We start from the raw sequence: 26,278 nt of genomic DNA on the forward strand, positions 1-26,278 counted from the left end.
CCCTCCCAGACCCTCACTCCCAGATCCTCACTCCCTCCCTCCCAGATCTTCACTCACTCCCTCCCAGATCTTCACTCCCTCACAGATCCTCCCTCGCTCCCAGATCCGCACTCTCTCTCTCCCAGATACTCACTCACTCCCAGATCCGCACTCATTCTCTGCGCTGCTTCTTTTTTTCTGCTCGGGATTTCCGCGCGCGCTCTTCTGGCGGAACACTGCCCCTCATTGGTCACTTCGGAGAGCAACTCAATGCGACCAATCCTGCGAAGCTTTACTGAAAGGCGGATCCTTTTCGGTTACTTACCCGAGATTTGAATTTGTTGTTGAAGAAGCTGCAGGAGATGGCGGAGGTGAGTGAGTGAAGGAAACTAACTAACTAACTAAGGCATCGCGCCATCAATGTCACTTGCCGTGTCTGTGATACTGTTGATTAGTTTGTTTCTACGCTAGTCAGACGGCTTTTAAAGCTCGAGCTTAAGGTCTCCGAAATGCTACTTCCTGATTTACAATGTCAACGGCCATTAACCCAACCAATCCCTGTCCGCGCTTACCCTCTGAGCAAATAGTCTTAATCACATTAACCCAACCTGTTCTTATATCCCTTCATCCCTTCTTTGACTCACCTATCCAATCTAATCTTGAACGTTGACATTGTTTTGGACAATGTAGGGAGTATGATTAAGAAGTTTGCAGATGATACAAAAATTGGCCGTGTAGTTGATAACGAAGAAGAAAGGGGTAGACTGCAGGAAGATATCAATGTGCGGAACAGTGGCAAATGGAATTCAATCTGGAGAAGTGTGAGGTAATCATGGGCAGTCCCTCGGAATCGAGGAAGACTTGTTTCCACTCTTAACATGAGTTCTTTGGTGGCTGAACAGTCCAATACGAGAACCACAGTCTCTGTCACAGGTGGGACAGATAGTCGTTGAGGGAAAGGGTGGGTGGGACTGGTTTGCCGCACGCTCTTTCCGCTGCCTGCACTTGATTTCTGCATGCCCTCAGTGACGAGACTCGAGGTTCTCAGTGCCCTCCCGGATACATTTCCTCACTTAGGGCGATCTTTGGCCAGGGACTCCCAGGTGTCAGTAGGGATATTGCACTTTATCAGGGAGGCTTTGAGGATATCTTTGTAAGGTGTCGCTGCCCACCTGGGGCTTGTTTGCTGTGAAGGAGCTCTGAGTAGAGCGCTTGCTTTGGGAATCTTGTGTCTGGCATTCAAACAATGTGGCCTGCCCAACAGAGCTGATCAAATGTGGCCAGTGCTTCAATGCTGGGGATGTTGGCCTGGTCGAGGGCGCTAATGTTGGTGCGTTTATCCTCTCGGGATTTGTAGGAACTTGCGGAGACATTTCTCCAGCGACTTGAGGTGTCTATTGTACATGGTCCATGTTTCTGAGCCATACAGGAGGGCGGGTATTGCTACAGCCCTGTAGACCATGAGCTTGGTGGCAGTTTTGAGGGCCTGGTCTTCAAACACTCTTTTCCTCAGGCGGCCGAAGGCTGCACTGGCACACTGGAGGTGGTGTTGGATCTCATCGTCAATGCCTGCTCTTGTTGATAGGAGGCTCCCGAGATAAGGGAAGTGGTCCACGTTGTCCAGGGCCGTGCCGTGGATCTTGATGACTGGGGGGCAGTGCTGAGTGGCGAGGACAGGCTGGTGTGTAATGCATTTGGGGAGGGCTAACAAGGCAAAGGAATACACAATAAATGATAGGACACTGAGAAGTGTAGAGGAACTGAATGGCCTTGGAGTGCATGTCCACAGATCCCTGAAGATAGAAGGGCAGGTAGATAAGGTGGTTAAGAAGGCATATGGGACACTTGCCTTTATTAGCCTAGGCATAGAATACAAGAGCAAGGAGGTTATCCTTGACTGTATAAAACACTAGTTAGGCCACAGCTAGAGTACTGCATGCAATTCTAGTCATCACATTACAGGAAAGATGTGATTGCACTAGAGAGGGTACAGAGGAGATTTACGAGGATGTTGCTTGGACTCGAGAATTTTAGCTATGACGAAAGATTGGATAGGCTGGGAATTTCTTTGGGATAAAAAGAAGACTTCTCTTCAAGGTGGATCCCCTGAAATAAGGGACCAACTCTGTTCTGTATCTGTAAAGCATGCACTCCCAAGTTCCGCCACCAGGGAGCTCATCCCCTGAAGTCCCAAGGGATCCCAGCATCTCTTGGGAGCACTGTATATAAGCCAGCCCCCGAAGGCCTGTTCTTCACTCTGGAGTGTCTTATCAAAGACTGAGGTCACTGTTACTTTAACCTCCCTGTGTGCAGTCTCATCTGTGTTAGGAACACAATAACTGGCGATGAGAATACGAATCCAACGCAAAGATGCAGCAAACTGTGGGCATCCTGGAGAAGTTCTCAGGGGGTGAGGACTGGGAAGCCTATGTCGAACAGCTAGACCAGTATTTTGTAGCCAACGAGCTGGACAGAGAAGGAAGCGCTGCAAAAAGGAGAGCGGTCCTCCTCACGGTCTGCGGGGCACTGACCTACAGCCTCATGAAGAATCTTCTGGCTCCGGTGAAACCCACAGATAAGTCGTATGTGGAGCTGTGTACACTGGTTCGGGAGCATCTTAACCCAAGGGAGAGCGTGCTGATGGCGAGGTATTGGTTCTACACGTGCCAGCGATCTGAAGGTCAGGAAGTGGCGAGCTACGTCGCCGAGCTAAGGCGACTTGCAGGACAATGTGAGTTTGATGGTTACCTGGAGCAGATGCTCAGAGACTTTTTTGTACTGGGCATTGGCCAGGAGACCATCCTAGGAAAACATTTGACTGTAGAGACATCGACCCTCAGTAAGGCCATTGCGATAGCACAGGTGTTTATGTCCACCAGTGATAATACCAAACAAATCTCTCAGCACAAGTGCTAGCAATGTTCATAAATTAACTGGAACTGTGTTTGCAAGCAGGAATGTACAGGGCAGAACCCACGAGTTTGCAACTGCCAGCAGGCCTCAAGTGACCCAGATGAATGCAAGGCAATTCACACCTTGTTGGCACTGTGGAGGCTTCCATTCAACCTATTCATGCCGCTTCAAAGGGTATGTTTGCAAGAGCTGTGGAACAAGGGGCACCTCCAACGAGCTTGCAAACGAGCTGCATGCTCTGCCACACTTGCTAACCACCACATGGCAGAGGAAGATCACAAGGGACTGTTCATCTACAACAGATGCCCCTAAGGCCTGTTCCTCACTGTGCAGTGTCTTATTAAAGACTGAGGTCACTGTTACTTTAACCTCCCTGTGTGCAGCCTCATCTGTGTGAGGAACACAATAAACTCCAGCTCGTATAGCGACCACGGAATCACTCCGACAAAACCTTGGTTTAGAACTCCGATCTTTATTCAAGCATATGCAGGGGAAGAGTTCCGACGAACCTTTCAAAGAACAATGGTTTCACCCATAGTTATACAGTTTCCGAGGTGTGCGACCCTCCTGCAAAACCTTCTATGACCACCGGTTGGTTTACAGCTGATTTACAAAGCTATATTGATTCGTTAAACCTTATCAGACTGGCTGTTGAGTGGTTTCGCAACCCCTGGTAGAAAGCCAAGTGAAAGGGTGGAGATGATAAAGGAGCTGTTGAGGGCTGCAGGCTACATTTTCCCACAATTGTAGCTCACAGCCCTCAGTGGCTCCTTTCACTGTCACACTATGGTGCTCCATTCACTATTTTCCATCTGAAAAAAAAAACAAGAGAGAAGCAGAAGTTGATAGATAGTGAAGCAGATAGTTTGGGAAGTGAGAAACAGAAAAAGAATGAGATAGACAGATAGAGAAATAGCAACACAGGGGGAGAGTGATCATATGGCCCAACTTGCCATGAGCAATGGAGATCCACTAGTATAATTTACTAAATGCAGTTAAATGTTATACAGGCAAAGTAAAGAGTTTTCATTTTAATTTCAGCTTAAGGAGGAACAACGAACTCCAGAGTGGCTGTCTGGGTGGTTTGAAGTTGTACTGCTTGCAACAGGGTCGTCCAGGATGATTCTGTAATTATCACTGAACAGACAAACTGTATGGGGAGACCTGACTCTCGGACTTCATGACAGTGATCAAATTAACATCTTTAAAGTGAAGAGTTTAAAAATTCCATTATCTCCTTCTATAAAATGGGAGAGTACTTTGAATATAAAGTGTGGGGAAAAAACTCTCTCACAACTGTATTTACGAAATCCCAACTGTCCAGCCTTTGGCCCTCCATTCACCATGACTAATCTGCTCAATCACACACACTCCACCACTTTTAACGTCCTAGTCTCTATTAAAACAATTATTCTCTCTTGCCTTGGCCATTGCCCCGGTACGGCCCTCATCTTCGTTCCCCTAAGTCCAAGGGACTCAGACTTGAATGGATATGACGGACAGCTGGTTTAGCCATTCAACGCCAGATCTGGCTGGACCACATAAAGCATTACCAAGTCCTGTTCTCATCTGCCAAAATTGCTCACTGTTCCAGAATCATTCTGAATGCAAAGATAAACCCTGGCTTCTATTCTCTACTGCTAACCATCTTCTTAAACTCCTCTCTCCTGACTTCTCCGACAACAAATGCGAGGAGCTCATAGACTTTTTTGTCTCTAAGTTGAGACCATCCATTCAGCTGCCTCTGCCACTTCCCTTCCTTCACCTAGCCCACTCGGCTAAGCTTCCTCTAAGGTTCCCCCCTGCCCTAGCCCTGAACTCATCCTTTTCCAGTTTCTCTCCAATCTCCCCTTGTGACCTTTCCGCGCTCATTTTGTCCATGTGACCCACTTCCTGCTCCCTCGACCCTATTCCCACACAACTGCTGACCACCCAACTTCCTTTTCTGGCGCCAATGTTAACTGACATTGTTAACGGTTCTCCTCGGGTACTGTCCCCCTCTCCCTCAAATCTGACGTCATCATCCATCTCAAAAAAAACAACCCTTGACCCCTCCATCCTTGCAAACTACCACCCCATCTCCAACCCCCCCTTTCCTCTCAAGTCCTTGAACATGTTGTCGCCTCCCAAATCTGTGCCCATCTTTCCCGCAACTCCATGTTTGAACCCCTCCAATCCGGTTTCCACCCCTGCCACAGTACCGTAACGGCTCTCGTCAAAGTCACAATTGACATCCTTTGTGACTGTGACAAAGGTGTAAACTATCCCTCCTTGTCATTCTTTGACACGATTGACCATTCCAACCTCCTCCAATGCCTCTCCATCGTCATCCAGCTGGGTGGGACAACACTTGCCTGGTTCCATTCATATCTATCTAATCATTGCCAGGGAATCACCTGCAATTGCTTCTCTTCCCACGCCCACGTTGTTACCTATGGTGTCCCCGAAGGATCTATCCTGATCCCCTCCTATTTCTCATCTACATGTTGCCCCTTGGCGACATTATCCAAAAACACTGTGTCAGTTTCCCCATGTACGCTAATGACACCCAGCTCTACCTCACCACGGTCTCTAAATTGTCAGACTGCTTGTCCGACATCCAGTTCTGGATGAGCAGAAATTTTCTCCAATTAAATATTGAGAAGACCAAAGCCATTGTTTTCGGTCCCCGCATCAAACTCCGTTCCCGAGCCACTGACTCCATCCCTCTCCCCAACTTCTGTCTGAGGCTGAACCAGACTGTTCGCAACCTTGGTGTCATATTTGACCCTGAAATGAGCTCCGACCATGGTGCCACACAAGAGATTATTAAACAAAATTAGGGCTCATAGGATTGGGGGTAATATACTAGTACGGATTGAGGATTGGTTAATGGACAGAAAACAGAGAGTCGGAGGGACCTGGGTGTCCTTGTACACGAATCACTGAAAGTTAGCATGCAGGTACAGCAATGGTATGTTGGCCTTTATTGCAAGAGGATTTGAGTACAAGAGTAAATATGTCATCCTGTAATTCTATAGGGCGCTGATGAGACTGTACCTGGAGTATTGTGTACAGTTTTGGTCTCCTTACCTAAGGGAGGATATACTTGCCATAGAGGGAGTGCAACAATGGTTCATTAGACTGATTCCTTGGATGGGGGGATTGTCCTATGAAGAGAGATTAAGTAGACTACGCTTACGTTCTCCAGAGTTTAGAAGAATGAGGGGATCTCATTGAAACATACAAAATTCTTAGAGTTGATGCAGGGAGGATGTTTCTCCTGGCTGGGGAGTCTAGAACCATGGGTCACAGTCTCTGAATAAATGGTCGGCCATTTAGGACTGAGATGAGGAGAAATCTCTTCACTCAGAGGGTGGTGAATCTTTGAAATTCTCTGACCCTCCACAGCCTCTGGAGTAGTCATTGAGTATATTCGAAACAGAGATTGATAGACTTTTGGATATTAAGGGATATGGGGATAATGCACGAAAGTAGAGTTGAGGTAGAAGATCCACCATGATCTTATTGAATGGCGGAGCTGGCTTGAGGGGCCAAGTAGACTACTGCTCCTATTTCTTATGTTCTGATATCCGCGGCATAACTAAAACTGTCTCTTTCCACCTCCATAACATTGCCATTCTCTGCCCTTGCCTCAGCTCATCCGCAGCTTAAACCCTCATTCATGCCTTTTTTTATCTCCTAGAATTGACTATTCCGGCCCTCTCCTGGTTGGCCTTCCACATTCTACCCTATGTAAATTTGAGGTCATCCAAAACTTGGCTGCACGTGTCCTAACTCGCACCAAATCCTGTTCACCCATCACCCCTGTGCTTGCTGACCTATATTGGCTCCCGGTTAAGCAACGCCTCAATTTCAAAATTCTCATCCTTGTTTTCAAATTCCTCCATGGCCTTGCCCCATCCTATCTCTGTAATCTCCTCCAGTCCCACAACCGTCCGAGATGTCTGCGCTCCTTTAATTCTGCCCTCTTGAGCATCCCTGATTACAATCGCTCAACCGTTGTTGTCCATGCCTTCCGTTGCCTCGGCCCTAACCTCTGGAATTCCCTCCCTAAACCCCCCCCCTCCCTCCCTCCTCTCTCTCTCTCTCTCTCTCTCTCTCTCTCTCTCTCTCTCTCTCTCTCTCTCTCTCTCCTCCTTTTAAGAAGCTCCTTAACCAAGCTTTTGGTCTGCTGCCCTAATTTCTCCTTATGTGGCTTGGTGTCAAATCTTGACTTGTAACACTCCTGTAAACCGTCTTGGGACATTTTACAACGTTAAAGGTGTTATATAAATACAAGTTGTTGTTGTGACCCTCAGATTACCCTTCCTCTTTTAAGTTATACACTTACTGCTGTATACGTCTTGCCAGGTGGTGGTATAGTTGTTATATATGTAAACCTGTAAATACCTTGTTTAACCACCAGAGGGCTCATCCCCTGAAGTCCCAAGGGATCCCACAATCCCTTGGGAGCACCTGTCTATAAGGAGGCCTCACGGACTGGAGAGGCACTCTGGAGACCTGCAATAAAGGACTTCGGTCACACCTTACTTTGAGCTCACAGTATCTGCTCAGATTCTTTATTCAATACATAACAATAGTGACATGTAGCATCTCATTGTATGTGAACAAAAATAATGATGTACAGTATTTGTGTTTTTATTTTCTTGGTGTGATGATCAGAATTAGGTTGTTATAATGTGATGGATGGTGCTTGCTAGTTATTTGGTCTCTGATCTGCAAGTTTCAAGAGAAATTTGAGTGTGACTTAAGTATATGGTCAAAAAGGTTTAGTCAGGGTTTAAAACGCTTCAAAAAGCAAATTTGGAAATGAGCTCTTCCAAACATTAGCATGAGACTTTCAAAATCAGGAAATTATTGCCACAGTTGATTTGATGCAATTTTGTTGTCCTCTGAAATTCTGTGTATAAATTACTCTTTTTCATCCTTCATAGAATTTTATCCTAACTCGGTCCTTATGATTAAATGTTCTTCTGCTGTGGTGACTACTCCTAAATCATCTCATGTCTCGCCTGCTTAATTTTATTTGTGAGCTACTAGAGTACTTTGGAATACCATCTGACTTGGTAAGTTCACAAAGTTCTTGTGCTATCTGTTGATTGTAACTGGGGTTTGGACAATGTTATTTTCAACTCTTGTTAAAACAGTTGCAATTTCCCTCTATTCATTTATGGTGTACAGTATGAGATGCACAGCTTCCCACTAAAGCTGTACATCTAAAATTCAGTACTGTGTCCTTAGGGCAGGGTTATAGTGGACTGAAATATTATTAGACATGGGTGAAAGAAATAGATGTTGGTGCTGTCAATGTAAAGAAGTGTTAAAGTAGAACTGACTTGATCACTCTTTTTTAAGTCTGAATGCATATTGCTTTGTAGTGCCCAGTTATAAATCTATCTTTAAAATAGTGTAATATTATCACAATTTTAAAATGGACAGTTTGAAGAAAAATACATTTTTTGCTAAAAGGAAAGATCACAGCTCTCAAACTTTGCAGTACTTTTTACATTTTGCTGTTAAAACAACAATGTTGTACAACTATGCATGCCAATGTGTGTGTTTATTTAAACAGCTCATACCACTATGGCAAAGCAAACCATACGGACAGTCTCGTAGTATTGTTCGAAGGATAGGATCAATTCTTCCATTAAATCATTGGCCCAGAGTCTGCTTTCAGGTCAGAGAAATTTAAGTTAATGTTTTGGGTGAAAATTGTTTATATTTTACTGATAAATTCTCAGATTTCAACTGATTTTAAGTTTTTCTTGTATCCAAAAGTTGACAGACCGTGCCAATTTCTTAGCCTTCCAATGTCTTGTAATTATTTTGAAACTTCAGACATGAGCCTGTGCGAAACTTTCAGCAGTGTCGCTTGTGGTGCGGCTGGAGCATCCAAAAACCTCGGGACCGAGGCCGTTCCGGATTTCGAAACGTCTTTCTGACACCCCAAATCCAGAAACGCCTGGGCCGCGGTAATGGGGGCAAGGTGGGGGGGGGGGGGTGGAGGTCCGGCGGCAGCCGAGGTAATGTGGGGGGGAGGGGGTCCGAGGTGGGTCCGGACTTTGGAACATTTTCCAGATCCCGGATGACCCTGCCATGGATCGGCCTGGTTTCCGGAACATTCCGAATTTCGGACTCTCAACCTGTATATTGTCTTCTACCACTCTCGCCTCCCCTATACATCATCATAAGGTAAATCACTTAATTTGCCTCTCCCTGCTTACCTGGGTGAGGAGTTAAACTGAATCACTCCATGCAGCTCAAATGTGCAGACGTCATGAATGGTCAATAATTAGAACATGGCATCTTAAACTGAGCCGATAATAACTTCAAATAGGTAAGTATGAAAACAGTCAATAGTTTGAAGAGTTCTATAGATGCAAATGACACAATTTGTATTATGTAGCTTTGATATTTAACGTACCCAATGAGATGCCATCTTATTTTACTTATCTTATGGGGTTAGGGCAGGAAAGCGGTGTTGAGGTTGTAAATTAGCCATATGATATTGAATGGTGGAACAGGCTCGAGTGGCCGCACATCCTACTCCTGCTCCTAGTTCTTGTGTTGTTGTTTAAGTTTCTTGGATGTTGTGATTATTTGCTTCTCAATGATTTATATAACTTTAATTACTAATTACAAAACAATCCTGAATAAAAGAAGATTTTACAATGGAGACTGCAGTCTGTGGTCAATAAAAATAAGTTATATTTTTTGAAGATCATTGTTTTAATTATGTACTTACTGGTTGTTTTAAAAAGTTAAAACCCTGGAAAGTTCAAAACTGAAGACTTTTGGGCATTCCTGGTCCATTCCAAGCTGGGTGAAGAACGAGGCCAATACCTTGAGTCAGGAGGAAAAGCACATAGATATAGATTTGCTGGATTATTGTACACCTCCTAAAATCATCATATTTTACAGCACAGGAATGGGCTATTTGGCCCATTAATCCTCTGCCAGCTATCTGAAAGAGCTATCTATATACTGTTTAAAACATTTTCTTCTTCAAATATTTATCCATGCCCCTTTTAAAATTTATGCCCCCTGATTAATAACTCACTGACTAGTGGAAATAGTTCTTCCCGATTTTACCTTATCAAAACCCCTCAGGATCTTGAAAATCTCAATCAAATAACCTTCTGTGTTCTATTAAAAAGGGCTTCAGTTTCCCTAGTCTCTCTTGTATATAAACCTGGTAGCATCCTAGTACATCTCTTTATCTTTTCCATGGTGTTGACATCCTCATTAAAGCAGGGCACCTAAAACTTACAAAATGACCTTGATTTTAACTTGGGGCATTGTACAGGGGGCTGGGGCGAGTGACAAACTCACATGCTGTGGCTCAGAGATTTTAACTCCAGGGTGTCATTTTCATATTTAGGCTCTGACTCCAACCCGAACCCAGCAGAAATCGCTGCTTGGCTGGCGGGTGTGAACAGGAATTCTTGCAGCAGGAGGCTGCCACTTGGGCTTGGGCCTCCTGTGAGCAGGATACTTGTTGCTCGTCAAATCTGTGATTGAACTGGTATGTGCATCCTAATGACTTAATCAGGATGCGACTTTGCCATTGAAATTAGGTTGCATATAGTGACATCAATGTCCTAACCAAAATTGAGAATATTTGGTCATTCCCCCATTAATCACTGGGATTGATTTTAAGCACATAATTTGTATTATGTAACTATCCTCCACTCAATGCATTTTGCTGGAAAAATAATCCTGCTTTTATCGGGAGATTTTCGGTCTTGAGTTCTGTTTGCTGTAGTTTGTATAAACTCTGTTTAAATAGACTACTTAGTAAATAAACTCGGTTTGCTGTAAGTCCCACCGTAAGTCTCACATACTGTTCCTTTTAAGCTGCGCGTGTGTGCGGCCGCGCAATAATCTATAAAGTCCCGCGTAGGCTGCTCACAAGCTATTACATTGGAAATACCGTGCATGTATAGAAATTTGAAGGGACCACACATTGGGGGGGAAAAAAACAGCCTGCACAGAACAAAACGCAGCTTACAGGGAACATTGGTCCCACCCCATCTCCAATTCATTCCTTCGGTGCTATATTATTCTATAATTCTATGATCTGCAGTGTTTTACTTTTTACAGTCTTGTTTCTTGTTGGATTTAAAAACCTAGTAATCTAGAAAACAATCCTTGACACATTGTAGAAACCTTTCCAATTCTTTGCCACTTGTACCCTTGTTATCTTTTGATAATTAAAGTCAACCATTATTATGGTCCTGTTATTTCTGTGTCTTTCTCTAATATGTCTACATAGCTCTTCCTCTATCTTCTTTCCACTATAGCAGTCTATAATAAACTTCCAATAGAGTAACTTTAATGAAGTAGATTTGCACCATCCCGTATATCATCCTTGCGTTCTAGTGTAATGGAATCGTTCATTAATATTGCCACCCTCTTTTCCCTACTTTATCTCTCCTGAACCAGGAATATTTAGCTCTGTCCTACCCAAATCTAAGCTATGTCTCTGTTAATGTTGTTTTAATCATACCACCCAAAGCAATTTGTGTCTCTAGGTCATCAATTTTATTGTGCATTTACCAACCTACCTCTTGCTGCTTAGCAATCTTACCTTTTTAATCGCTCCACTTGTGTGCTTTATTATTTTCCTGTTGTTTTTCTTTTTTTACATTTCCTTCATCTCTTGTCCCTTTTGCTTTCTTCTCTTTTCCTCATATTGTTTATTTTCCTTCCTAATTGCCACATTATTTTAAACCTGCACAGCACTAGTTACTCTTCTAGTGCGGACATTAGACCCAATCATTGGTCACCAGTAGTATTTCTGACATTACAATCCTTGAGGTCCTGCTCTTCAATCTATCTTCTAATTCCTGAAATTCCCTTTGCAGAACTTCAACGGTAATTCTTCCTATGTCATTGAATCCAACATGGTTGTTCCCCCTATCCTCTCAAAATCTTATGCACTGGTTCCCCTGGTATCTGGAACGCAATACACCATTCGGGTCTCTCAGTTGTGAATGCAAAAGTACCTGGCTGTTCTTCTGCCTATAGAATTCCTTATTATTAATCACTGTACTTCTGGGTTTCACTTCCATTGTCTCTTGGGCAACCATTTACTCGTGGTGCTGCGGCATTGGTTGTAGTTGACCTCCTGTGACTTGCGGTCATTTGTAACAAGTCCTCGGTGCTCCATACCTGTTTGTCAATTCAAAACTTGTGGGATCCCTGTGCTCCTGTCTCCTCTTCCTATCCCAATGGATGGTCACCAACTTCTCTTCCTTACTAATTCACTCTGTTTGCAAGGTGACCACTGACTAGAATGTGCATTCCAGCAACCATTAGTCTCCAGTAGGTGACCATGTTCCCAGCTGCTTTTTAAGCTCAGAAACTTTGAGTTTAATCGCAAGCAGCCAGAAATATTTCCTGCATGTGGAATCATCCTGGAATTATGAAGTATTCGGCATTGCCAATATTCTGTGCACATCAGAGGATTGGACTGTTATCTCTCCTCTGCTGCACCATGTTAAGCTGCTTTCTCTAAACCAGTTAATTGAAACAAACAGAATAACTTGGTGATTTAAGTGTTTAATCCCTCAAATAGAGTTTGAGGCCAATTGCATCGCGTGCTGAATTCCTGCTGAGACTACCGGGCACTTGTTACTCAAAAGATAAAGGCAAAGCAGTAATTGAAGGTTTACTCTACTTTTGGAGTGAATGTGGAGATAAAAATGAAGAGGGCATCTAAGTTTTGGGGGTGGAGGTGGGGGGGGCCTTTGATTTGGAGTGAATATCCATCTATTTTAACAAAAAAACACTTGTTATCATAAACCTTGCAATTTTTTGTGGTTTACAATTTTTGGACCAATTATTTTGAAATAATCACCAGTAGGTAACAATGTCCTTTGCAGTTGACTGAGTTATAGACAGATACTGAATATCTCTCCACACAGCTCACCAGGAAGTGAGCTTTTACAGATCCGTGTCTAACTTCAAGGCTTTGTTTATGTCAAACCCACTGTAATTTGGTTCCAGTTAGTGTGTATATTTGTTACCCACTGACCTGTTTTGAAATCTATTTCTAGTTACCTTTTGTGCATCTTATTTGTAAATGTTTATACATTGATTTATTAAATGTCGTAAATGTGACTTTTTGTCTTTTTATAGCTTTTAGCAGGGGTAAGTGTGCCTGACTCATGTAAATATAGGCATAAACCTATGGTTCCATCTCTGGCTGATGTACCATGGCTTGCTGATGATGAAGGTGACATTTTCACTCGATTTAGGTATGTATGCATACCCTATCTTTAGTATTGTAGATATATTCACACATTGTGCTGATTTTTTAAAATAGTTTTCATTTGAGAGGTTAATAATCAAATAATTAGCTATATGTTGTCACTCATTAGGGTTAAGTGTGTTGGCAGTTTTTTGTGGATTTGTAGAATCTGCAAATCCATATAATAGACAATTTAAAAAATAAAATAAAAAATTGAATTCTGTGCCATTGCAAAGCAGGCTTTTAAATTAAACAGCACCATTCTGAAATATGGCTCAGCCCCATCTACAGCATTAAGTGACTGATGTGTAGTCAAATTACACAAAACTGGAGTGAACATAAAATTCTGATCTATATTTGATTTAGTGCAATATTTAATTAAAAACTGCACAATCAATATCATCAGAATATCATCGTAAAGTCCGTTAACAGGGTCTAGCTTACCGCAGAGGCTATGGAGTAGTTCATTGTTGGAGCATTCTGTCAAGGTAAAATTGGGAATGAAAATGTTAAAAATCTGATTTGTTTTGTGCAATGTTGAGATTGAATTGTTTGCTTTTATTTTCTCGAAGGAATGAAGTGCGCCCTGTCAAAGTTGAACAGATGATTAGCTCAATGCAAGAACAGTGTAGGCCAACGGCTTCTGTAAATCAATTGAAAAGCAGGAATAATACTTGGAACCTTGGTGCATCAAATGAAAATGCCTTGAATAAAATCTCTCAACTTGAAGATGAGTTGTCTCATCTGAGGTCACAAATTGCTATGATTATTACAATGCAGGATCAAAGACCGGGTACTCCTAGTAAGTTCTGTAGAAGATTGATTGATCTGTTGTCCAGCATTCAAAAGATTTTTTTTGTTGACTGTAACTAAAATGGATATTTGAGGTAAAGGGACTGCAAAGTTGGATTGTGTATAGCAGCAAAAGCAAAGCAAATATTTGTATTTATGTATGTAGTAGATGAAATGTGAAAGATCTTTTTAGAGAGATGTTTTGGTCACACTGCACCTTGAATACTATATTTAGTTCTGGTCAATGGGACGCAAGAGACACTGGACTTGAAGATGATACAGAAAAGAATAATTAGACAATCTGTCCTCATAATGACAAGAGATTAGAAGAAACTTGGGCTTTACAACCTTGAAAGTTGATGACCAAGAATAGAGCTCACAAAAGTGCCCATCATAAATGATGTACAAAAGTTAATTCTGGAGCATTACTTCAAATTCAAATGTGACAGTAAGAAAAGGGTACAGACCCAAATTAATAGAAAGCGGCTCCTCACAATGAGTGATTAATATGTGGAATGAACTTTACGGAATTGGAAGAGGAAAAAGCTGGAACTATTTAAATAACAATGCTGTGATAAGTGGGATTGTAGCTTCTGAATGGATGAACTGGAATGGGTTGAACAGCCATTAGAACATAAGAAATAGGAGCAGGAACAAGCCATTTGGCCCCTCGAGCATGGCTGATCCAGTTCCCTGCCCGCTCCCCATAACCCTTTATTCCCTTATTGTTCAAAAATCTGTCCATCTCCACCTTAAATATATTCAATGACCCAGCCTCCACAGCTCTCTGGGGCAGAGAATTCCACAGATTTACAACCCTGAGAAAAGAAATTCCTCCTCATCTCCGTTTTAAATGGGTGACCCCTTATTCTGAGACTATGTCCCCTAGTTTTAGTTTCCCCTGAGTGGCAATATCCTCTCCGCATCTACCTTGTCGAGCACCCTCATTATCTTATATGTTTCGATAAGATCACCTCTCATTCTTCTGAACTCCAATGAGCCGGCGGCCCATATAGCAGTGCCTGGTCTCCAGTCGTCTTGGATCCCCTTGCTACTGGATCAAGACTTTGCTCAGCTAAGCCCGTGTGGTAGCCGGTATGCAATGACCACCCCACGTTAAAAGAACTCGCGCACAGGCATCTTCCACTCCTCTAACATGAAGTTCGGGACCTGGAACGTCAGGACCCTCATGGACACAACGACTATCTGTCCCAACTGTGACTGCCTATGATGATGATGATGACTATATCCCTTTACAGATTTTTTGTGGTCCTCACAATTTGCTCTCCCACCCATCTTTGTATCATCAGCAAACTTGGCTACATTACACTCGGTCCCTTCATACAAGTCATTAATATAGATTGTAAATAGTTGAGGCTCCAGCACCGATGCCTGTGGCCCCCACTAGTTACTGTTTGCCAAATGGAAAATGATCCATTTATCCCGACTCTGTTTTATGTTAGTTAGCCAATCCTCTATCCATGCTAATATGTTACCCCTAACCCCGTGAACTTTTATCTTGTGCAGTAACCTTTTATGTGGCTCCTAATCAAATGCCTTCTAGCAATCCAAATACACCACATAATTCTAAACTATCTCTGTGAAATACCTATTTTAACTAAAAACCCATTAAGAAAATTGCATTTTCAGAACTGGCATGTTTCAAAGCTGTACATTCCAGCAATTTAGTTAACCAGTTGAGAAAAACATACATTTTCCTGTTTTTTTTTTTTTTCCCCCCAATTTTTGAGCATCTGGAGAAATAAAAAATGGCTGATGTGTAAAGTGAATTCTTCCCATCAATCTCAGTAAGGAACACACAAAATTTGGATCCAGTCATTGTAGTTCAGAAATCTGTACAGCACCTTGCTTTCTACTATGCATGGAAATACTCAGCAGGTCAGGCAGTATCTGTGAGTAAAGAAACCGAGTTAACATTTCAGGTCGGTGACCTTTCATCAGAACGGGAAAAAGTTAGAAATTTAAGCAAGTGGGAGGGGAGGAAAGAACAAAAGGGAGGGTCTGATAGTGTGAAAGGCAGGAGAGATTACATGACAAAAGGTACGATTGCACAAAGTAAAATTTCAGATTTCTAGCATCCGCAGTATTTAACTTTTGTATCTACGATGCATGTTTTATATTTCGTTTTCATTATTTTAGTATTGTTTAGTCGTTATTTAATTATTGTAGATCACAATAATCTCATCAAATGTATATATTTTCATGATGAATTGTATATCAATATTAAACATTGCTCTTTAAAATAGTTTTTGTTACTGCCCCTAGGTTTAACTCAATTGGGATCAAATGGCTTTCCCATTCCTGGTACTCCTGCTGCCTCCATGCCTCCTCCAAAATTAACATCCACACCACTTGGTGCTTTGAGCAATCCATCAATGACTACTGCCGCACTACCTCCACCACCTCCTCCAATGTCAACTACTGAGAACAGTGCTCTATCAGCTAGAGATCTCATCAGAGTGCGCCAAGCTATGAAAAGAAACTCTAGTCATGTGACCATCAAACCAAAGCTAACTGAAAAATTCTCAAAGCCCTTCAGCATGATGGATGTTTTAAAGGACATGCAGAATGTTAAATTAAGAGTAGTAGAGAGGTAAATTTTTCTTTCTTGAACATAAGGGACTGGAACGCTCTTTTGGGGGATTTGGCATTGTTTAATAATTTATTATCTTATTTTTAAAGGTCACCTGGAGGAACACCCATTGGGAAGAAATCGGCAATAAAAGCACCCATTTCTGATCCAGCAGCACTTATTGCTGATGCTTTAAAACGCAAGTTTGCACACCGATACATCAATGATTCTTCTGATAAAGAAAATGAGTCCTTTGAGTTCTCTCCTCTATCAAGTCCAGAGACTTCAAGGGTATGTTGGTTCATGTGAAACATTGTCCCATTTAAGTTCCCTAGCATGATTGTCAAAGTTTCTTATGTCATTATTTGTAGCAAATACTTATTTTAAAAAAAAAGAAAGATTGAACAGTTGACTTTAGCAGTAATCTGACTTTCAAATTGTAGAGATCATTACAAACAAATATTTAAAAATTCTGTTGGAAGTTCTCTGATAGTAACCAATAAGGGAATTAAGGGTTACGGGGAGAGGGCGGGTATGTGGAGCTGAGTCCACGGCCAGATCAGCCATGATCTTATTGAATGGCGGAGCAGGCTCGAGGGGCTAGATGGCCTACTCCTGTTCCTAATTCTTATGTTCTTATGATAGTAATGAGTTTTGCAATATGGCTCATCAATAAATTGCTTGATGCCTAAATTATTTTTTCTGTTTGTGGTCCCAACAAAAATTTGATAGGCTCTGGCTGCTTCTGGGCAAATCAACCGTGGAGAGGGGGCCTCAACAGGTGTTTGGCATCTTATTTACATAGTACCTGATGCTCTAAGTAATGGATTGTATTGGTGTATTTATTAATAAACCTTGTTAATAAGACATCTCTATATTTCCTGGTCCTTGAATCTACATTGAGACGAAGGAAAATGAGTATCCTAACATTTGGCAGGAAATATGCCTGTATTTCTGGCCTTCCTTGCATTAAGAAGCTACTTTTCTGAAGCCAGTTGAAGACCTATTTGGAAGCAGCAGAGTGAAACTGTCATCCAATTGGGAGACACTTAAGCTGGGAAAGATGAGCACTGGTTGAGTATACAGGCACTTATTTCTCAATCTGAATGTGTCTAAGTTGGCTTCCAGACATATCCTACATGCTAGTTCCTTTGAAGGCATGTCTGTAATTGATGCCAGTGGAGCAAAGGAAAAAAAGCTATTAACAGCATACATGATTAGGCCAGGGATTACCAAAATATCAGCCAAATGTACACTATAAAATAGTATGGTTTGTTATTGATAGACAGGGCTCATTTATTTGAGTATAGTGAATTACTTTAGGAGTGGTCTAAAATGTGATTCATCTTTCCTAGAATCTATTACTCATCTTATAAAGTTGAGGGTTTGTCTTTTTCAATTGCTGAATTGTATTTGTATTTGTAGTAACTCGAAGGCAGTACAAGTAAACTATGTAGAATGATGTTTTACTGTCTACTTTTTCTCCATTTTTATTTTCTGAGCTGAATCCTCTAAAACCTTCAACTGCCTTTGGACAGTATAGTGGTATAGTTAAATACATTGCACTGTTCGATCACTGTGGTAGTTACCCACACATCCACAACACAAGGGTAATCGAAGAGTATCCATTTGAAATAGACATTGTTAACTTTATGCTGCAAGTAGACTGATTATAAGAATGTTGCATTTGCAGTCCAGTATACCACAATCTTTGCCTCAACATCTTTGATTTGTGACTTTTTTTTCCCTCCAGTTTGGGCAACACCTCCTGAAACATGAGAAACCAAATATTTTGAAGACTGGTAAAATATTACAACCAACAAATGTAAATATTGGCAACTGTTCTTGACTGTCGTGTGTTCTGGAAAAGAATTGGGCAATAGTGCAAGTAAAATGGACATAAGTAATAGCAAAGCAGAAATGCTTGTTTACAATAATTCCCATTTGGGAGTTAGGCATTGAAGATAAATTACTTTTATAGAAGAAGGCTAACTCAAGACATTGTAAATTTTAAATTTGTATTTTTTTGCTATTCATGAAATCACTCATGTTTTAAAGGGTTTATATTTCTTTCAAAATAGCAGATTGTTAAAATGCTAAACCTACAGTCCTGGTAAGTCTGAGCTAATGCTTTGCTGGTACAGGTACCGAATATTCTTTTTAATTAATGTATCTCTTTAGCTTGGGATTGTGCTTGTAAATTCTGAAAAATTGGTGATTAGATCTTCAATCCTGTTTACAGTTAAACAAGACAAAGTCATGTAAAAGTGTAGTTCATCAGATAAACTGTAATGAAAAATTCTCGTTCACTGTTTTTAAAAAAAAAAATGTATATAAATGCTATCCACCACCTATTGCACTTGGATGTTTAATGTATTTGAAATATATTGCTTCACATGTCGGTTGCATTTTTTGGAGGAGGGAAGAAATCAGTACAAGTAATTCTTGGACGGTTTCTTGGAATCCATTGGATAATACACATATTTTAGCTTTTAATTTTAGTATTGCGTTTGGAGGGACAGAATACTTTTTTAAAAAAAAAAGCTATGGTGGATACATTCACAATGTCCCAAAGCTGTTCTGGACACCCAGTAGATCCTTTTATTTATCCTGGGATAAGATGCATTTGGGTAGACTTCCAACAGGTGAAAGAAATGCAGAGCTTTCTGTACCAACAGAATCTCCAACTCATTCCTGCTATGAGTCAACTGGGTAAATCTAACCCCAAGATACTAGGTTCCCTGGTCCTTGGGTATAGATAAGGCTGCAATAAGCTCCAGTTTCCAGTCCTTTTGTGGCTACAACATCTGACGTTATTTAGCCCCTCCCCCAATATAATTAGCAGTCCAAAGCCAGGCGATAACCTGTGCCCTGGTTGTGCTTCATTCAAAGTTTTGTCAGTTGTATTTTGTTTTCTTGTCATAGTAATCCAGCAAAATGAAGATTTTGTTTTTTTTGCTTTTGAGATTTTCAGCATCAGCAAGTATTGATGGATGCAGTGATCTATGGATTCTCAAGTTCATATTGACTTGGAAATTGATACTGAAGTTCTGCCATTTATGACATCCATGTTGTCAAAATATTATCCATATTATCTCTCCTCAAAACCACATGATAGGTTAAGTTAAAGTCAGCATCTTTTGCAAGATTTAAGGCAAAGGCTCCACCCTTGGAGTAATAATATTTAGGGTTAGATCATCCTAAGTATAAGGTATAATCGCCATAAAGTTGAAGGCATTAAACATACTGATGGAGGAATTGCATAAGGGTTCAATAAGTGGGATAGCAGTTCTCCTCCCTTCGATTCCAACTTGCCTTACGAATCAGGATCACCCTCAGAGTGGGCCGCTCACATTTCATCAACATAGAGGTAGTAATAATAATAATAATAATAATTAATAATAGAGGTTCCTGATGGGCAAGAACAAGGCCTGGAATTCTTGCAGAACCTTCATGAATAGAGGATTTGACTCAATTTGAAGTGCTAATTCTAGAGGCACTCAAATCAATTCACAGTATGCCAGGCATACATTCCGCTCCCATAGGTGTTGCGGCCCTTGGCACCTGAACTTCCAACAGTAACTACAACCTAGATATTTGCCCTTGAAGACCGAAATGCATCACACAGTTGTTGTCACAATTTGATTTTTGCCCCACAAAATTGAAGATATGAAGATACAAACATCGCCAGCAACAGATATGCTCAGCTACTACTAACCTGATGGATAGGGCAAGACATGCTAACTTTAGGATAGTTTGCTTTGGCTGTAGGCTGTATGGTCAAGTAGCCCTTTTATGGCTTTGCCTCAGGTGTTGGCGCCCAATACAAATATTGCACAACGAAGACATGCCATTAACAGACAGACAAACTTAGTGAACTGCTTGCTGCTTAAGTGGTTCGTTCACACCTTGCAGTATGAATTCCATTACATAATGGAACATATTAACAGTTCATTGTCAAACTGGCAATATAAATTTGCAACAGTTAAGCACGGTCAGCAATTAGGGTAGTGAAGTATTCAAATATATTTGAGCAGTTTGTTAGATGTTTATTACTGAGCTGCTATTGATGGTGGGTTAGTAATTGTCTTAGCTCCTGTTGGTGTTGAATCTGCGCTGTATATTTGAAAACAATGGGGAAAACTCTCTGCATTTTCAATCTCTTAGCTGTGTGCAGTTGCTCCAAAAATATAAATTAATTGCTTGTATGGATGGGCTGAGTGGTCAACTTTGTTTTGAGATCCAACATGGTGGATCCAAGGTCAAATGTTCCTGGCTGTACTTTTGGTTGGAGGCAGCATGTGAAGCTTCTCAGGCAGGTTCCACTGCTTTCAATGGCAACTGCATTGGGGTCTTTATAGGTTTTGCATTCAGAACTAACCCAGTGAAAAAGGTATATGGTGCTTTGGCTTTTTTATGTATGTGCCAGGAATTTAAGCTCTCAAATTCCAGGGATTGGGAAGGGTTTTGGTGGCAGGTCCAATTTAAGTACGTAAAAAGGAAGAGCGTATCAAAAGTAAACATTGGTCCCTTCGAGGCTGAGACAGGAAGCATTGTGGGGAATAAGGAAATGGCAGAAACGTTAAATAAATATTTTGTATCTGTCTTCACAGTAGAAGACACCAAAAGCATACCAAAAATGATGGGGAACCAAGCGTCTAATGAGGGTGAGGAGCTTAACGTAATTAATAGAGAAACTAATGTGACTAAAAACAAATTCCCTAGACCTGATGGCCTACATCCCAGGGTTCTAAAAGAGGTGGCTACAGAGATAGTGGATGCATTGGTTTTGATCTTCCAAAATTCCCTAGATTCTAGAACGGTCCCAGCGGATTGGAAGGTAGCAAATGTAACACCGCTATTCAAGAAGGGATGGAGAGAGAAAACGGGGAACTACAGGCCAGTTAACCTGACATCAGTCATCGGGGAGAATGCTGGAATCCATTATTAAGGAAGTGGTATCAGGACACTGAGAAAACAAGGCAGAGTCAACATGTTTTTTGAAAGGGAAATAGTGTTTGACAAATTTATTAGAGCTTTTTGAGGAAGTAACTAGCAGGGTAGATAAAGGGGAACCAATGGGATAGATTCAGATCAGATCTAGCAGCTCAAAACTGGACATCCATGAAGCGCTGTGGGCCATCAGCAGCAGCAGAATTGTACTCCACCACAATTTGTAACCCCATGGCCCGGCATATCCCTCACTCTACCATTGCCATCAAGCCAGCGGGCCAATCCTGGTTCAGTGAGGAGTGCAGAAGATTATGCAGAAGGAGCAGCTGCAGGCATACCTAAAAATGAGATGCCAACCTGGGGCAGCTACAACACAGAACTACATACATGCTAAACCATGGAAGCAGCATGTTTTAAATAGAGCTAAGCAATCACACAATCAACGGATCAGATCAAAGCTCTGCAGTCTTGCCATATCCAGTAATGAATGGTGGTGGCCAATTAAACAACTAATCGGAGGAGGTGGCTCCATGAATATCCCCATCCTCAATGATGGCTGAGCCCAGCATTTGAGTGCAGAAGACAAGGCTGAAGCATTTGCAACAATCTTCAGCCAGAAGTGTGAATTGGATGATCCATATCGACCTCTTGTGGTCCCCACCATCACAAAAGCTAGTCTTCAGCCAACTCGATGCACACCATATGATATCAAGAAACGGCTGAGTGCACTGGATACTGCAAAGCTATGGGCCTCGACCTAGCTGTCATAGAAACATAGAAAATAGGTGCAGGAGTAGGCCATTCGTCCCTTCGAGTCTGCACCACCATTTAATGTTATGTATGTAAATCTGTAATTACATGTCTAACCACCAGAGGGCTTATCCCCTGGTGACCCAAGGGATCCCACAATCCCTTGGGAGCACCTGTATAGAAGGAGGCCTCACAGGCTGGAGAGGCACTCAGATCTGTAATAAAGGACTATGGTCACACTTACTTTGAGCTTGCAGTATCAAGTCTGACTCCTTATCCAAGACCTAACAACTGGTGACGAGATACAGATGACGAACCCCAATGCAACAATGTAGAGAACTGTGGGCATCCTGGAGAAATTTTCAGAGGGAGATGATTGGGAAACCAATACTTCGTGGCCAACGAGTTGGAAGGAGAAGGGAACGCTGCCAAACGAAGGGCGATCCTCCTCACCGTTTGCGGGGCACCGACGTATGGCCTCATGAAAAACCTGCTCGCTCCAGCAAAACCCACAGACCAGTTGTATGATGAGTTGTGCACACTGGTCCTGGAGCATCTGAACCCGAAGGAAAGCGTTCTGATGGCGAGGTATCGGTTTTACACGTACAAGAGGTCTGAAGGCCAGGAAGTGGCGAGCTAAGGCGCCTTGCAGGACATTGCGAATTTGAAGGACGCTTGGAGCATATGCTCAGGGACGACTTTGTACTTGGCATTGGCCATGAAGTAATACTTCGCAAACTTTTGACTGTAGAGACCCCAACTGTGAGTAAAATCATAGCGATAGCGTTTATCTCCACCAGCGACAGTACCAAACAAATTTCCCAGCACACTGGTGCTGCTGCAAGTACTGTGAACAAAGTAACGTTGTTTTCGAATCGAAATGTACATGGCAGGATTTGCACGCCTGCAGCTGCACGTCCGCAGATGACAGAGTCCGCCATCAAGAGTGGTGAATACAAGGCAATTAACACCTTGTTGGCACTGCGGGGGTGATCATCGATTCCATTCAAGCCGTTACAAAGGATATGTTTGCAAGGGCTGTGGAATAATGAGACACCTCCAACGAATGTACAGGTGAGCTGTTAATCCTGCAAACCACCACGTTGCAGAGGAGGACAGATCCACGGTGGATCATGACGAACCTGAGCCTCAGACCAAGGAGGCAGAGGTATATGGGGTGCACACATTTACCACAAAGTGTCCCCTGATGATGCTGAAGGTTGAATTAAATGGACTCCTGGTATCCATGGAGCTGGACACGGGTGCAAGCCAGTCCATAATGAGTAAAAAGACTTTCGATAAGTTGTGGTGCAACAAGGCTTCAAGGCCAGTCCTGACTCCCATTCATACCAAACTTAGAATGTACACAAAGGAACTGATTCCTGTAATTGGCAGTGCTACCGTAAAGGTTTCCTACAATGGAGCAGTGCATGATTTACCACTCTGGGTGGTACCAGGCAATGGCCCCACGCTGTTCGGCAGGAGCTGGCTGGGAAAGATACGCTGGAACTGGGATGACGTCCGAGCGCTTTCATCTGTCGACGACACCTCGTGCCCAGGTCCTAAGCAAGTTTCCCTCGCTGTTCGAACCAGGCATCGGGAAGTTCCAAGGAGCAAAAGTGCAGATCCATTTGATTCCGGAGGTGCGACCCATCCATCACAAGGCGGGAGCGGTACTTTACATGATGAGAGAGAGAGAGAGGGTGGAGATCGAGCTGGACAGGCTGCAACGAAAGGGCATCATTTCGCTGATCGAATTCGATGAGTGGGCCAGTCAGATTGTTCCAATCCTCAAGGGAGACGGCACCATCAGAATCTGGTGATTACAAAGTAACTATCAATCGTTTCTCAGTGCAGGATCAATACCCACTACCAAAGGCAGACGACCTATTCGCGATGCTGGCGGGAGGGAAAACGTTCACTAAGCTGGACTTGACCTTGGCCTCCATGATGCAGGAGCTGAATGAATCTTCGAAAGGCCTCACCTGCATCAACACGCACAAAGGTCTTTTCGTTTACAACTGATGTCCGTTTGGGATTCGATCGGCCGCGGCGATATTCCAGAGGAACATGGAAAGCTTGCTGAAGTCGGTCCCATACGCCGTGGTCTTCCAGGATGACATCTTGGTTACAAGTCGGGACACCGTCGAGCACCTGCAGAACCTGGAGGAGGTTCTTGGTTTAATCGTGTGGGGCTCTGGCTAAAACGCTCGAAGTGCGTTTTCCTGGCGTCTGAAGAGTTCCTGGGGAGAAGAATCGCGGTGAACGGCATCCGCTTCGAAGACCGAGGCAATCAGAAATGCACCAAGACCACAGAACATGATGGAGCTGCGGTCATTTCTAGGACTCCTGAACTATTTTGGTAACTTCTTACTAGGTCTTGGCACATTGTTAGAACCCCTGCACTCTTTACTGCGTTAAGGAGATGAATGGGTATGGGGTAAAAGCCAAGAAAATGCCTTTTGATAAAGCTAGGAAGCTGTTACGTTCAAACAAGTTGCTTGTGTTGTACGATCCATGTAAACGTTTGGTACTAGCATGTGATGCGTCGTCGTACGGAGTCAGCAGTGTATTGCAGCAAGCTAATGAATTTGGGAAATTGCAACCAGTTGCTTATGCATCCAGAAGTCTGTCTAGGGCCGGGAGGGCCTACAGTATGATCGAAAAAGAAGTGTTGGCATGTGTTTACGGGGTAAAGAAAATGCATCAATATCTGTTTGGGCTCAAATTTGAATTGGAAACCGACCATAAGCCACTTATATCCCTCTTTTCTGAAAATAAGGGGATAAATACGAATGCATCGGCCCGCATCCAGAGATGGGCGCTCACATTGTCCGCATACAACTACGCCATCCGCCACAAGCCAGCTGTGCTGATGCTCTCAGTAGGCTACCATTCCCCACCACAGGGGGTGGAGATAGCACGCACAGCCTGCAGATTTAGTTATGGTAATAGAAGCACTCGAGAGTGAGCAATCACCTGTTACCGCCCGACAGGTTAGAACCTGAACGAGGCAGGACCCCTTATTGTCCTTAGTTTAAAAAAAAAACTGTGCGCTGCACGGAAGTTGGTCTAGTGTCCTGTTAGAGATGCAGAAAGAAATAAAGCCATACCAGTGGTGCAAAGATGAAATGTCTATACAGGCAGACTGCCTCCTATGGGGTAATCGGGTAGTTGTGCAAAAAAGGGCAGGGACACTTTCATTAGTGATCTCTACAGTACCCACCCAGGCATTGTAATGATGAAAGCGATAGCCAGATCCCACGTGTGGTGACCCGTTATCGATGTAGACTTCGAGTCCTGTGTGCATGTGTAATACATGTTCCCAGTTAAGCAATGCACCCAGGGAGGCACGACTAAGTTTATGGTCTTGGCCCTCAAAACCGTGGTCTAGGGTTCATGTCGACTATACAGGCCCATTCTTGGGAGAAGTGTTTTTAGTGGTTGTAGATGCGTACTCCAAGTGGTTTGAATGTGTGATAATGTCGACAAGCACGTCTGCTGCCACCATTGAAAGCCTATGGACCGTGCTTTACCAGTGCCGAATTCAAGGAATTCATGACCCGCAATGGGGTCAAACATGTCATGTCTGCCCCGGTTAAGTCAGCGTCCAGCAATCGGGCAGAACGAGCAGTTCAAACAATCAAGCAGAGCTTGAAAAGGGTAACTGAAGGCTCACTGCAGATGCCTGCTTAGTTACCGCACAATACCCCACTCGCTCACCGGGGTCCCTCAAGCTGAACTGCTCATGACAAGGGCACTTAAGACAAGGCTGTCGTTAGTCCACCCTGATCTACACGAACTAGTCGAGAGCAAGCTGCTTCAACAGAATACATATCATGATCGCGCAAATGTGTCCCACAAAATTGAAGTAAATGATCCTGTATTTGTATTGAACTATGGACAAGGTCCCAAGTGGATTGTTGGCACTGTTTTGGTCAAAGAGGGGCGTAGGGTGTTTGCGTTCAAACTCGCAAATGGACTCACCTGCAGAAAACACTTGGACCAAACCAAACTCAGATTTACGGACTATCCAGAAC

General features: G+C 42.8%; 2 protein-coding genes across 5 annotated transcripts in view; one reads left to right on the plus strand and one right to left on the minus strand.

Moving 5' to 3' along the window:
- Positions 1–222, minus strand: part of armc1l (armadillo repeat containing 1, like) — a 52,224-nt gene extending 52,002 nt beyond the window's left edge. For all 3 annotated transcript variants that reach the window (XM_070885485.1, XM_070885486.1, XM_070885482.1), the window contains exon 1: positions 134–222. The gene's annotated coding sequence lies outside the window, so the exon portion shown is untranslated. The remainder of the gene's footprint in view (positions 1–133) is intronic.
- On the plus strand, positions 158–18,874 carry mtfr2 (mitochondrial fission regulator 2). 2 transcript variants are annotated; one of them, XM_070885481.1, is made up of 9 exons: positions 158–350; positions 3,934–4,019; positions 7,830–7,961; positions 8,468–8,572; positions 13,039–13,157; positions 13,723–13,952; positions 16,229–16,556; positions 16,646–16,826; positions 18,289–18,874. In XM_070885481.1, the coding sequence occupies exons 3-9, from the start codon at positions 7,899–7,901 to the stop codon at positions 18,382–18,384; spliced, it is 1,122 nt and encodes a 373-aa protein (XP_070741582.1). In that variant the 5' UTR covers positions 158–350; positions 3,934–4,019; positions 7,830–7,898; the 3' UTR covers positions 18,385–18,874. The 2 variants fall into 2 exon arrangements, with proteins under 2 accessions (XP_070741582.1, XP_070741581.1); XM_070885480.1 differs by lacking the exon at positions 3,934–4,019 and having other exon boundaries at positions 159–350.
- The last annotated feature ends 7,404 nt before the right edge of the window (positions 18,875–26,278 follow it).

The sequence above is a fragment of the Pristiophorus japonicus genome, chromosome 7 (assembly GCF_044704955.1).
Source record: "Pristiophorus japonicus isolate sPriJap1 chromosome 7, sPriJap1.hap1, whole genome shotgun sequence".
Taxonomy (NCBI): domain Eukaryota; kingdom Metazoa; phylum Chordata; class Chondrichthyes; family Pristiophoridae; genus Pristiophorus; species Pristiophorus japonicus.